The sequence below is a fragment of the Sylvia atricapilla genome, chromosome 2 (assembly GCF_009819655.1).
Source record: "Sylvia atricapilla isolate bSylAtr1 chromosome 2, bSylAtr1.pri, whole genome shotgun sequence".
Classification (NCBI taxonomy): Eukaryota; Metazoa; Chordata; class Aves; order Passeriformes; family Sylviidae; genus Sylvia; species Sylvia atricapilla.
In genome coordinates, this window is record NC_089141.1 from 55594484 (window position 1) to 55608842 (window position 14359).

Here is a 14359-nt window from a genome sequence, read left to right on the forward strand (position 1 = left end):
ATAAGTCAGTGCTATTTCATTTGTATTAACACACATCTGAAGTAACTGTTTGACCAAATTTATTATTTTCCTGATTGTATTAATTTTATATAGTACAAAGCTCTCTTATTTAAGCAATCACATTAAACTAGCATAACAAATTTTGTCTAGCAGGAAATATACCATTATCAAGATATTTTAAAGCATGTTGTTTTCAGTAAAAATTTAATTTGTACTTGTATTTCAGAGTTTGCACGTTCATAGGAAGCTTCCAGACATCTATATTTCAGTTCAGGATTTATTTGCATACAAAAATATATTATAATGGAAAAAAGCATTAAAGTTTTCAACTATATAAAATTACAAATATATTTGCATAAAAGCAACTTTAAATTAAAATTAAAATTCAAGCTATATTTTAAAGCAAAATACAGCTCTAACATTTAAGTTATCTTATTTCATCTGCTGCAAAGTGAAAAAAAAAACCCAAAACAACAAAAAAACCAAAACCAATGTTGCCAGTTAAATAATTGTAGGAGTTCACAAAGGTTATGTTCAGAGGGTATTTTGGGGAGTGAAGTTATCAGACAAGTGCAGCAGTTCTCACTGATTGATCTCACATCCTTCAGAGGACATTCACATGCAAGCACAAGGCTGAAAATTCATTTCACATACCTGAAAATACAGAACAAGAAAGATCATTAAGCTCTCTATTAAATAAGATTGCAAGCTGTTGACATATCAGACACTTGCCTATGCCCAGCTTGCTAGACAGCCTGACAAGCCAAATTATGGAGGTTTTTTAAGTTTACATGAAAGCTGAAATGCTGGAGTGCAAGAGAGACAAGGCAAGTACTGTTCTAACAAGTGCATTAGGCTTGAAAAGGTATGTGTACGAAGTTCTGTGTGACCTCAAGCATATACACACAACTCCTCAAAAATGTGATGATAAATACCAGATGGAAGTTGGACTTCTTCCTCACTGTACAAATGAAACTCTGCTGAGATCACTGGAGATTTGTCTAGATGGGATTTAAAAAAAAAAAAAAAAACAACCAAAAAAAAAACAAACAAAAAAAAGCTCAAAACCACTAGAGCAGGTGGTAGTTCCTGCCTTCACCTTTGATGTACTTTTGCAAGGGAAAAATGAAACCTACATATTATAGGCAGCCCCTTCAAAGTTGCAACATGGCTGTGCAAGATATTTACAGCAGTGCAAATATTTACTGGTTTGGGCTTTCATTTTCCTACACAAATCTTCAAGAACTTGGATTTTTTTCAGGAGAGTGGTCAATTAAATTTCAGTGGTGAAGATGGAGTTAGCTCAAGCTTACATCCATGACAGCAGACAGGAAACTAGAAAATGTATTTTAAGTACGAGAAGTGAAACCAGGATTAAGACACAAGTAAGACAGCAGGGAAGCAGGAAGCTCATAAGGGCAGCTGTCTTGAATTAAATCCATATCTTCAAGAAACACAGGGAAGGGAAAATACCTAATGAATACATAGAACTCTCAGTTCATAGTTTGAGAGGGCTTTGTTTATGCTGGTATTTAGGTCTAGTCCTATAACTTATTGGTTCGGGCTCTATAGCCCCAGTTCCACACAAAAAACCCTTCAACCTGAAACACAAAAGAAATGGTATTGTGTCTACAACAGAACAGGAAGAAGCAAAAGGAATAGGTAGAGCACATGGTTGGCAATAGGTGGCAACCTATTTTTGGTTGTTTTTCTTTAAAAATCATAATGAAGAATTCATTACTGTAGCTGAAAGATACAATTTCTAGATAGTGGCAGAAAAAGTGATTCAAATTCCATTCCTGGTAAAGACAAGCACAAACAGGATTTTGACATTTGGTTTAAGTCAACAGATAAAGATATCTGCTCCTTAATTCTTTCATAAGCAAAATCTACAACAAAAATATTTTTCCTCACCTAAAGATACTCCTCCCAGTTACTTAGCTTTATAATGAAGAAATAGATCACCAGTTTAAAAACTGAGTTTTGAGTATTTAAGAAACTGATGTTTATTTATCAGTCCACTGTCAAGGGGGTGTGAATTGCAGCTGACCCAGAGGTGGGACCAGGGATTCATTGAGTTCAGCCTTTGTCACACAGGCTAAACTGCATGCCTTGAAAATTCAGGCAAAGTCTAAATTTAGTCTGTTTTACCTTCTTATCCAGATAATGATCCACAGAACTACCAAACTAAAAGGAAGCCACATTATATAAACTATTTCTGTTTTTCCCTTTCCTTTCTCCCTATACATTGGCTTTCAACACTCTCGGTAACACAAACCAAGTGAGATGCAAGCAACTAATTTAAAAAAATCTACTTACTTGCTAGTGTTCTGTCAAGATCAGCAATGAAGTCCTCCAGTTCTTTTGTGTCTCCAAGCTTTGCTGCAAAACAAGGGCCAATACTGCTTAGACATGACAGGTTTCTCTGGCTAGAAGAAACGCTAGAAACACACGAGCCTTCAAGTAATTTTCATGGGTACCAAACATGCTTGGATTATTGTCAGCAGCGTTCAGTAGGGTCATTCTGCAATGTCCAAAAGCACTTAGAGAACATGGGAGACTGAACTGAAATTCTAGCTTTTACAGTTTTCTATTTGACAGAAGCAACACAAAGCAATCCTTTCTATAGTCTCCTTAAAAAGAAGGGGTTGCAGTGAAAAATAAAAGGTACATATCAACTAATCCATGTCTTTGCTAGTCACCATCTTTCCTGTTTCATCTCTTCAGATGCTGCATGCATGGCCCTAATCAATCCAAATCAGCTCCCAGTCCTACTCAAATCTCAGCCCCTTAAAATCATGTCAATATCACAGGTTTGCTGTGCTGCCAGATCCTTTCATCTTGGTCCATACACTATGAATTTGGAACCAAACATCCACCAGATTTTCCACTTCTGGCAACACCACTGGTTCCATTTAATCTAGTTTTACTGCAAGTTGCTTCCTTATCTCATTTCTGTGATATTTTCCAAGCCAGTTCCAACTCTTTCTGTCTTCCCATCAGGAAGAGCACCTTGTCCTCTAGTGTAATTCTTCACCAAATATTTCCTGTCAGTTTAACTGAACTTTTTTTGCTACTTCATAGAAACTGTTACTCATTATTCCTCCCTAATATCCCACTAATTGAAAGCATTTACCTTGGTTTTTTGTGACTGGTCGGTGTGGAAAAGATATGAAAGTATAAAAGGCTATTGAACGTGCACCTGAAGAGGGCAGCTGTAACAAAAGCACCATGTAGTGCATATGTGTGTTCACTTATCGACATGTCTGATCCAGAGTTAATCCAAGTTAACCTGAGTGAAACACTGGCCTCGGAAGTTAGATCAGCTGCAAGACAGAAGCCTCTTTGAAACAGCATAGCTTCAAAGCAGGAAGGAATTGCTAACATATGGCTTGTATAAGCGCTGTGTAAGGTCTGTATGGATCTGAGTAATTGTGTTACCTTAAACGGCAGCATATGGCTCCAGTGGAGTTCCTCTACCCCTGCATTCAGGCTTAGCATTTTTACAGATAAATGGGACACTTAAACCACTTAGTTGTTTCAGTAAAGAAGCAACACAAGTTAATAACTAATCCCTATCAGCCAGAAAAGTCTATTTTTTTTTAGCTCAATGTTTCAAAACTGAAAGAGTTGGCAGGCCACCTGCAAAGTGCAGATACAGAATGCTATTGCTATTTATAATCAAGACAACAATACTTGGATCTGTAGTCTGCTCAACACTAATCGTTAGTTTTGTTGTTATTAAAACAAACAAACAACAAACAAAAACCAAAACAAACAAACACCAAAAGAAAAAAAAAGCCCATGCAAGCATGTGAATCCTGCCTCCTAGGAAGAAGCCCATATAATTGAGAATTAGGAAGAAATGCCAACAGTTAAAACTAAGATACCTTTACAAGGAGTTACTGAAGGGGATGGCAAGCTTGGAGTAGATGCAGTTGAAGCGTTGAGCTTTTCATCACTGAGACTGAAACTATTTCTGTAGAGGGAATCTGCACCTGTAAAAAAAGCAACATTATAAAGTAAATTTGACACCTTCTGCAAGTTCACTATATAGTTGAAACCCAAAATGCAACCTTTCCTATACAAACTTCAGTGTCTGTAGAGCTCAAATTTAAAGTCTTCAAAACCAGAGAAGTGAATAAATAAACACTTTATTGTGCGAAGGCTGCTGCTCCCACTCCTATTGTTAAAAAGAAAGCAGCCCTAGGCTCATCCTCTTCCCCAGTAAGGAAAGTGTTGGCTTTCCCTGAAGTCAGCATCCATTTGAAAAATTAAACAGAAATTACAATTATCCCACATCAGCAAAATTAGACCTGGTAGGACCTGCCTAATTCACAATATTCTGGGATATAATGTTACCTAAGTTTTTTTAAAAGTTACCAAAAAACCCTGAATAGAGAGCTCCAGGACAAGGACAGCCCCCCAGAATAAAGAATACATTTAGTGTTGTCCTTTACCCCCAAAGCAAGCACACCCCTTTCTCCATACATTACTCTGCTGCTTTGGGTACAGCATTTTTAATTCTTTTATTCTGTGAGTCTCTGGAGTTCATTAAGCAGTACACCAGTACACAAGACATCCTGCAATTTCATTTTAGGTGATATTTCAGAGAAAGCCTTATATGCCCTGGAAAGGAATAGAAAAGGCCCCAATACCATTTTGATGTTCTTGTATTTTAGAGGAGGCCTTAAGGCAAAAAAGCATCAAAAAGTATCTTTATGTACAGGGCACCCCAAGTGTTAGCCCTGGCCCCACTGGAAGGGGGCATTGTCATCCTGCTAGAGACACTGAAGCTGCTGGTCTTGCAGCTTCAGGCCAGTGACCTGAAAACTGTAGTTTCACAAAAAGACACCATTATGATACAAACATGTCCATGGTCTCCATTTACTTGGCACATTTCCTAGGACTTCAATGTATGTCAATATATGAGGTCTTATTAATATATTATATCATTAATATATTAATATCTACCACTGCTTTCCACTGAGGCCAGCAGTTCTGCTCCCTTCAGCACACACAGCACTTGCCCCTCGAGCCACAGCCTGGGAGGTGGCCACACTGCAGCACCAAGTCCATTCAAGAGAGAATTGTCACACTTCCTTGGATGACTGTCCCGTTTGCTGTGCCAGGAGAGGATTGCTTTAGCCAAATTAAGGGTGTCTTGATGAATTGGCACAAGGAGGCAGGACCACAGCTTGCCTTGCCAAGATGGGCACAGCTACACCTCCACTGAATGTCTGGATATCTCCAGATGTCAGACACTGAGACCATCCTCTCACAGACTACTCCTTTGTCTCACATTCAGCTGTCTTTGGGAAGAAGAGTGTGTGCCCACACCCCACCTCCTCTAGCCTGCTGTCCTTTCCAGTACAAAAGCACCTTCCACAGGAGCAGACAAGGCACAGTGACAAGTCAGACTAGACAACTGCACCTACAAAGCCTCTCAGATCCTTCCTCAGCCATAAAAAGCTGATTTGTTTGTTCTGTGCCAGCTTCCAAGCTCACCTCTGTTACAATACACACTAAAAATGCTTGGGGGAAAAGGTTCGACCTGGAATACTTTCCCCTTTCCCAGCATTTTGGCCTACCACTGTGCTGTATCTTCCCATTTCCCCTGACATCATCTCAGATGCTGTTCTGGCAAACACATGTGACCGTGACTGACATCTGTGACCTGGCTATTGCCACCTGGTCAGCCACCACTTGGTATTTCTTGTTTACAGAGGTGGGTATGCTTCTTCAAACTACCCTCTAGCTGCAATTTCTTTATCTTCACTCTTAAGAAGTGGTGTTCTCTCTAAACTTCAGAAAATCAAAACCAAGCTACTAGAAACTTCAAATGCAAGAAAGGCTTCATGAATACACTGCAGAAATTAGATAATTTTAGATAGAAAAATGGGAGGGAAAAGATAAGCCATTTTAAAAGTATCTCTCAGAAACAGGAAAAAAAAATAACCTAAGGGTGAAAAAAAAATCTGGTAGTGCTTTGCAATGATGTGTGCCACCAGTGCTGTACTACACCACATGAACCCTGTACATTAACTGATACTTTCTCTCCATTAAAGGTATGGCAAATTTCCTCTGAAATCAGTTTAAACAACAATTAACTACTAAGGCCACATTTTTTTTTTTAGCCAAGATGCAAACCTCAGTGACTAAGAAACACAGAATGGAAAATTCTGGCTGTTCAGGACAAAACCCCTACCGTCACCAAAAAGCCAAGTAACTTGTAATAGCTCTCACAAACAGTGCTGGAGCCAAGACTGTAATTCACTGAACCATTGACAGAACAGACTAAAGATAAAACATTTTCCAGGCTATTTATTTGCAAAGAGGAGAACAAGAATTTCCAAATGAATTCATATTTTAAAGGTTTTACAGCTCATTGAATTAACAAAAAATACAGAAAACTATGGTTATAAATCTGAGTATACTTTTAATGTGAAATCTCTGCTACTAACATCCAGACACCAAATGTTGCAAGGCTGGGTTGACATCAGAAAAATGTTATTTCATACTGGCTTCCACAAACCTTATGCTGGGAAATATTTGCAACTGGGCAAAGAAAATATGACAAAACTGTTGCTTTAAATCTCTGAATGTTTTTCTTCCACTTTCAAAAGGGGAAATGTTTTCATATAGCAGCGTTATCTTCTGATGGATTGTAATAGTTTCAGGAAAATATCAACATATATCTTTCTCAAAGCAAAAATACACTTTAGCTACTGACTGTGGCTTATTCATGCTACCAAGCATCAGAAATTCTAGTGATGTAAGGAGGAATGCATTGACTCCACCAGCAAGGTCACCATAACTGCTGAAAACAATGTACTCTTATGACATCCACCACAGAAAAATATCCTCTTTGGCAAAGTGTGGCTGTAGGGCAGAAAGCTCTGGGAAAAGCCAGGACGTTTCAGTCCTTGCTCTCTACCAGCTGCCAAAGCCAAGATTTACTCATTCACCTCCAATAATGGCCCTTGGAAGGGTTCCACTGCCACACAAACACAACATCCTCTGCAACCCAATAACCAGGGGCTGATGCCAGGGATCTCATTGCTGCTGTCCTTACTCATCCAGCTCCTTCTCTCTTACTGCTAAATTACAAACTCTCTTACTAAGTTTGTAATTCGTTAGTTATTTTTCACTTTGTACATTGATTCTAGTCCCTAGGTTTATATATAACCCATGGCACTTCAGCTGTTTAAAAAATTACAAGAATCAAATTGTCTCTTTAAAAAAATAAAAGCCTTAAAATCTGAGACTTTTGTCAGTGAGTTGACTTGCATCAGTCAAGCTACACTGCAAAATTAGGGGGTGGGAATAAATATGGGTGTATTTTACTTTGGCGTAGTAATCTGTAGTTAGTATAACTTCATTTTTCCAGTATATGATTAAACCACAAAATAAACCATGGCAACACCATGTAAATATAGAAATGTCCCCATGAAATAAGCAACTGAAAGTCTCCCAGCAGTAATGGGCTGAAGGAGGAAAACCTCAAACTTTTCATTTTAAAACACACAACTGAGAAGTTCGGCTGTGTAGCTTCTTTAATATCATGCTCTTTCTAGTACCATGGCTCAAGATACGATTCTGAAGAGCACTGGAGTTGCATTTTTTACTTTTTATTGCAGTTTTCAGCAGGGAAAGTTTTAGGGGAAAAGTTAAAGCACATCCCTATAAGGCTTTCAAAGAGAAGCTTCACAAGTCCACTCAAGTGTCTGCAAATCATGAATTCATTATAAAACAGTAACTCAGCACTTAATGAGCAGACTGCACAACTAATTCCTAACAGAACACACCCTTGCTAAAAAGAAACCAAAAACAAACAAACAAAAAAGGAAATTGTAATGTCACCAGTAGAAGTGAGAAATAGTCATGATACAAAAAGCCTGTTTCACAATGTGTATGTTTCAGCCCCCAAGGACAGTGTTTATTTTTATCACCATCACCACAGCTACACTTGGCTGCATTGTTTATTTTTGTGGGGATTTTGCCTAGCTAACAAACATCTGTTCCAATACTGACCCAAAAATGACACCTTTTCTCCATTGACACATCTAAACATCATCATTTAAAGGATCTCAAATCACAGACCTACAAAAAACTGACCTAGGAAGCCTGAAATCCAGATGTACAAGCATGTTTTCTCATCATATACAAAGCTTACCTTCCCACTGACCCCCATGCTTATGAGCTACAAGGTAGTTTCCAACTCCAGCCTGCCTTGACTAATCTTCCTTTCTAATGAGTAAGAGCAATGAGTAAACTGGAGTGACAAGAATAGGAAATCTTATGAAAAAGTGCATTTCTCAGCACACTGAATTACCTGTAGAGAAGGCTATGCACCTGAAACTTCCAATTTTTCTTCCCCTTGAACATACCAGTAATGTAATAGAAATTTATTTCTCAGATCATTTTATAAGAGAGATTTTCTCCAGAAGAGTCTCACTTGACTTTTTTTTCATTACAAGCATTTTATTGTCCTCTTGTTTGAGACAAGCCATTGGAAGGTCACAGGCACAGTCTACCTCCTTTTCATGTTACAAGACTGGCATTTGCTGCAGAGACCAAAGGCTCATCTGCTTCACATCCTCTCTTACAACAACTCACAGCAGATGCCTGTGAAGAGCTTTAGAGTGGTGCAGCCACACACTGATAGTTGCAAGATGAGCTCTACCAAGTTTTCTCAATGCACATAGCAGTCTCCTTCCTGAGACAGCAGTGGCATCAGCCCAAGCAGTCCTCAATGGCCCCATCCCTCCTGCTGGGATTTTATCAAGTTATTTTTGAGTATGCAAACCTTTGACATCAATAATACCTTAAGGCAATATCTTTAACTGTTCATTAAAGAGAAAACACCTCATTTCTTTGAAATATGCCAATTTCATTTGATTTCTTCATACTAGTGACGTAGCAGTCACTTTCCTAAGAAAGTGAAGACTGTCTTGTCCCACCTAAAACATCTTTTTGCCTGACACTCTCAGACTACTTAAGCATTTGGAAAATATTTTACATCTTCAGTCATTTCTGTTGCCTTTTTCTTTGCCTTCTTTATGGTCACATATAACAAGACTGACAGCATAAACAAGTTTTTCAGGGTGAGTGCTGCAGTACTAACAGTGGCTGATGCTTCACCTCTGGATAGCCTAGGCATTAGCATGAGCACATGGAGACATCCACAGCCACATCTATGTAAACACAAGTGCTGGCACTACACCAGGCACTGAGTGTTAAAAGATCCTGCTCAACCCCTGCACCTACTTGATTTTTAAATCATAAAATTAGGGCTCCTAGATACACTCAGGATTCCTTTCTTGTGTTTAAAAGCCATGAGACATTGCTCAGAAACCATTTACTTACCCCTAAAAATAACTACAAAGAAACACTGTTGGCTGTATGAGCACAAGAACTGAACTGAAGAATTTATTTTGCAATGCTTTTAACAGAGAGGCAGGAATCTAAACCTGCCTCAAGAAAACATGGGGCTACAAGTGTCAAACATTTCTGAGAGCAGGACAACGAATGTAGCTTTTCAGTGTTACTGTAACTTTGGCCCAAGAAACACTAAAGCACTTCCCTTCTCAACCTCTCATAAAGTCCAACTTCCCATTCATTATCCTAAGCCTAAACTTGGAAGACTGTCCTGACACTGCCATATACTGTACTGGCACTCTGCACTGACTGGGCATGCATTTTACACAGGCAAGCCTGCACTCTCTGCAAGCTTACCCTGACACCAGAAGACAATGCTATCTGTAAGTTCATTAACACAGCTGCATCTACACTAGTGGCTTCTGCCAACACAGCACTCTAGCACAAATCCCCCTTTATCACAGCCAAGATATGTTGTGAATAGCAAAGAGTTATAAAGTATCCTCAGCTTAGAAGTTCCAGCATGATTAATAACCCAAAGAAGAAGCTGCCAGGCACTGATTTGTTTGAATACATCAAGCTGAAACAGAACTGGTACTCACTCACAGCCCAGAAGCTTTGGAATGTTGGGGTAACTAGCAGTTGCATCATGATTTCCAGCAGTGACCCAGTCAGCTGTGGTGGTTAATGTAATACTCGTGGGCTGAGATCATCTGCACACACATCTGCAGCAGGAGCCTCTCTGTTACTGCAGGGTCTAGAGTCCATTGTGCTACATACAAGGCTTAACCACGGCCAAAGACCATTTAGTCAAATGACAGGACAAGATGTGGGAGAATAAAGTACTATTGGACCCATTTTTCACAGTGTCTTCAAAACCCTACCTTTTTTTCAAGAGCCAGAAATATGTAATACAAGAATTTAAAGTAGTACTTTTGGAGCTAGCTCCCGCAGGAGATTTTCAGGGATAACAGAGTATTTGCAGGGCTAATTGCATTGACAGAGGTCTTCTGTAAACTTTTCTGTTGAATTGAATGAGCTCACGCTCATGGCAGAAACCCCAGGAGAAGAAAGGCTTTCCTTACCCTACTAAACAGTATTGTTCAAGTACAACCACTCGACATCTGTTAGTAGCTTCTCATGAAACTTAATTTAAGGCTGATTCAGAAAACTGAAAACTGAAAAACAAAGTTGCAACAATTTAAAATGTTTCCGGCCCTTACAGTTCCATCCTGAGTGGAAAGATATCACTGCAGGAGTGGCCAAAAGATACATATGCCTAACCTTCAGCCACACATCAGTTAGGAGGATTAGACTGAACAGCAAACAACAGATAGCACTAAAACACAATAGTCTGAACTGTTCTATACACACATGATAAAGTGTACTTGCAACAGTCTTGGCACTGGATAACAGGATTTTGCAAAGATGTAATGAATCTTCATGAACAAGATGATCAGTCAAACTACCTGCAGATAAATTGGCTTTTAAAGATTCGTGTTATCAGAACTTACTCTTTCAGCCCAGTTACCCCTTGATTCTGCAGTGATATTTTAACCTAAGCCTTATCACAGGAAGAGCAGTGTCATGAATTCAGCACTACACTGGCCAACACTAAATTATAGAAATCAAAGGGAAAATAAACTCAAGAAATACTTGAGTTTGAACTGAACAAACCTGGGTAAGTAGGCAACTCCCTGCATTTATTCTTAAAATAGATGTAGGGAGTGTAGCTGGATTACATCAGACACTAGAGTCTGTTTTATAAAAGGCGCCCTTCATAAATCCACAATTCCTCTCCAATCCTACCCTAACTTCAAAATAAAAAGTTGACTGCACTGAACGACTCCTTTAGTAAGAAGTATTTTACCAGGCCTTTCCTGAGCCATGAGCACAGCTAGGTGGTTTTGTTTGCTTTCCCTTAAACATATCCTCATAGACTCTGGTGCACTGTCCTGGTCCCTTACATGCCAGTGTCCAGAAGGCAGGGATTTCAACTTCTCCAGAGCCGCCTTTCATGTGATGCATCACCAAGGGTGGAACTCAGGCATGGGACAGGATTTGAAAACTTGACAAGTTCCTCATACAAGATCTTTGAGGGCTTTGTATAGAGCCATCAAACCCCATCTATCCTATTACCCCACTATTGCCTTCAGCCTATATCCATGTGGATTTGCCACACAGATTTTTATTTTCCAGATCTGCCTGCAGATCTGATCTGCCTGTTTACATGAGCGTGCTGTTTTCTCACCAAGCCTTCTGCCCTGCCAGACGGCACTGTCATCTTCATCCAAGGATCCTTCTTGTCAATTCCAAAAGAGCAATTTTAAGCAGTTTTCAAGATTTAAGTTTTTTGAACCATAGCAGGTACCTATCTGTAGTTACTTAGCATTTCTCCACACAATAAGAATAAATTCTAGATACTGGATTGGGGTTTTTAGAATTTTCTCAACAGTAGATTATTTCACTCTGTCATTACAAGTGTCTCAATTGTGAGACACAGTAAGTGTATGTGAGAGGTTAACATATCACAACAACGAAGACTGCACAAGAAATAGCAACACCAAGGCTGCCAGTTTGACTCAGTGTAGGCAGATTTCACCTTACACACCCTCAGCCATCCAAAAGAAAAAATGTTTAGTTTAAATTGGGCACACAATTCTAAATCTTCCTTGGAGGTAGAGAGACTCTTAGGAGTTCTACACTCACTACATGATAAAACAGAGAAATAGGATCTTAATCCATGTACTTCCACAGAAAAAAATCCAAAGGCACTGCTAGGCAAGGTATCCAAGTTCAGAGCAGGTAAAACAATACCTGTCAACAAAAATGAATTACATCCATGATGATGAAATAAAGGGGTCTAATAATCTGGAGAATCTATGCTCTCACAGCTGAAGTACTAGCAAGATAGCGTCAGGGTTTAAGCACTAAATCAACAGAACTGCACCTTGAGTCCCTGAACTGATAAAGAGGCAGAAAAGAAATTAGAGGCGCAGTCTTCTTATAAATAGCTGCAAAACAGTTAAGTTTCATCAAGCTTCCCATATAGTTAGGAACTTAAAACAAACCCAAATCAAACAAATAAAAAAAACACCAAACACAAAACCTGAACCAACAAAACTGGTTATAGTTTGAATTTAGCAGGACTTACTTCTGAGAAAGTAACCTACTGCTCTCAAAGAGAACAGCAGTCTCCAGCCTCACTGTCTGGAAGAGGAAAGATTTTTTTTTTCTCTCCGTGATTAGTAAAGCCAGTAAGAAAGGTTGAACTTTTTTCCAAATAAACTAGAAAAAATTTAGTTCCAATTCTATATTTTCTTGTTTCAAGTAGCTTTCTGCCCCTCCTGTTCCATGTTCTGCACACACCATTCATATACATCTAGTGTACTTGGGCACAAGGTACCTTTAAAATCAGCACCTCTGAAACAGTGATAACACTGTCGTCCATCCGGGTGGATGAATGGACAACCATTCTTACAACGGGAAATCTGGGTGAGTTTCCACCTGTCGTGGAAAGCACATTTTGGCTCGATCGCTCTGTCCAGGTGATTCTGGTTACCGAGACCCAGCGGACAGCCCCTGTGAGCCTAAGGGACATCATTCACTGCACATACCGGGACGTCCCGGTGTCCCGCAGCCGGCCGGCAGCCCGACCTTCTCCCAGAGACAGCTTTTTAGGCTCCAGTCCAGCAACGCCAGCGAGTAAAACCAGACTATGCATCCCTGCGACTTCTAACCCAGAAGACAACCGAGAAGGCAGCGCTTTTACAGAAACAGGCGGGTTCCTGCTCCCGAATGCCTGCCTCTCTCAAAGAGGGGGACGTGCTGGTTTAACACCCGCTCTGGAGCGTCGCTTCCCGGCCGCCGGCCGCCCCCCGCCCCCGGACCGGCACAGCCGGCTCGGACGGACCGACGGACACTCACTCTCGGAGTCGCTGAGGCCGCTGCCGTCGCTGACGCTGGCGCTGCTCCGCCGCTTCATGCGCTCCAGGTGCTCGCCGTAGTAGAAGCGGCGCCGGCCGGCGGGGCAGGAGAACTCCGCCAGCACCGCGTCGAACTCGCCCAGCGCCTCCGCCAGGTCCCCGCCGTCCTCCCCCGGCACTGCCGGGCGGCGGCAGCGGCGTCAGGACCGGACCGGACCGGACCTGCCCGACCCGACCCGGCCCCCGCCCGCCCCCGGCGCCCCCACCCCGGCGGAGGGAAAGGAAGGGAAGGGAGAGGGAAGGGAGAGGGGAGAGGGAAGGGAGAGGGGAGAGGGAAGGGAGCGGGGAGGGAGAGGGAAGGGGTCCCGCCCGCCCCCTCAGCCCGCCGCTCCCACCTGGCCCGGCCGGGCGCTGGGCTGCAGGAGACTTCATGGCGGCGGGCGGAGATGCCCCGGCGCCGCTGCCGCCTCCCGCCGCCAGCGAGGGCGCCCGGCCCCGCCGCCCCTCTTATAGCGCGGCCGGGCCGGGGCGGAGCGGGCCGGGGGCGGCCCCCGGGCGGTGCAGGTGCCCCGGGCCGGGTGTCCCAGCGGCCGCAGGGCCGGCAGGAGCGCCGCCGCCAGCGGGAAGTGTCGCCTGTGGCCGCCCCCCGCCGCCGGGAGTGCGGCTCCCTCGGGAGCCCAGCGCCGCGTGTGTGCCGGGCTGCTGCGGAGGGAGGATACAGCGGGAGTCAGCGCCGGACGGGAACACAGGACTGGGGCAGCCTTACCCAGCCCCGTGACTGCCAGCAGGACGGGGCACACAGCACGACGAGGAGGCAGCAGCTCGCTTGCAGTGAGCCCGTGGTTTTGCATGTGACAGCAGTGCTGCTCGGCCACCCCCGGGAGCCCCGTCCTTGCCCACCCCCGTGGCACTGTGCTGGCATCTGTCTGTGGCTATTGCCCTGCTCCGTACATTGGTGAGCAGCGGGCGCGGCCATGGACCAGCTGGACCAGTAAATTCCAGAGGATGACGCGAGGAGAAGAGCAGGTGGCAGGGGACATGTAGGGAATGCT

At 42.4% G+C, this 14359-nt stretch overlaps 1 protein-coding gene across 1 annotated transcript; it reads right to left on the bottom strand.

The window, feature by feature from the left end:
* Positions 1-259: 259 nt before the first annotated feature.
* On the bottom strand, positions 260-13800 carry RGCC (regulator of cell cycle). The gene is made up of 5 exons (XM_066313339.1): positions 13703-13800; positions 13309-13485; positions 3891-3998; positions 2320-2382; positions 260-654 (listed from the first exon to the last, which is right to left on the bottom strand). Exons 1-5 carry the CDS (start codon positions 13737-13739, stop codon positions 647-649), a joined length of 393 nt encoding a protein of 130 aa, XP_066169436.1. The 5' UTR covers positions 13740-13800; the 3' UTR covers positions 260-646.
* Between the last annotated feature and the right edge of the window lie 559 nt (positions 13801-14359).

Coding starts and splice junctions, on each gene's coding strand:
- RGCC (XM_066313339.1), bottom strand. CDS start 13,739: ATGAAGTCTCCTGCAGCCCAGCGCCCGGCCGGGCCAG. Junction 13,486..13,702: donor CCAGCGCCCGGCCGGGCCAG/GTGGGAGCGGCG, acceptor GCCGCCCGGCAG/TGCCGGGGGAGGACGGCGGG. Junction 3,999..13,308: donor CGGCCTCAGCGACTCCGAGA/GTGAGTGTCCGT, acceptor CTTTTTTTACAG/GTGCAGATTCCCTCTACAGA.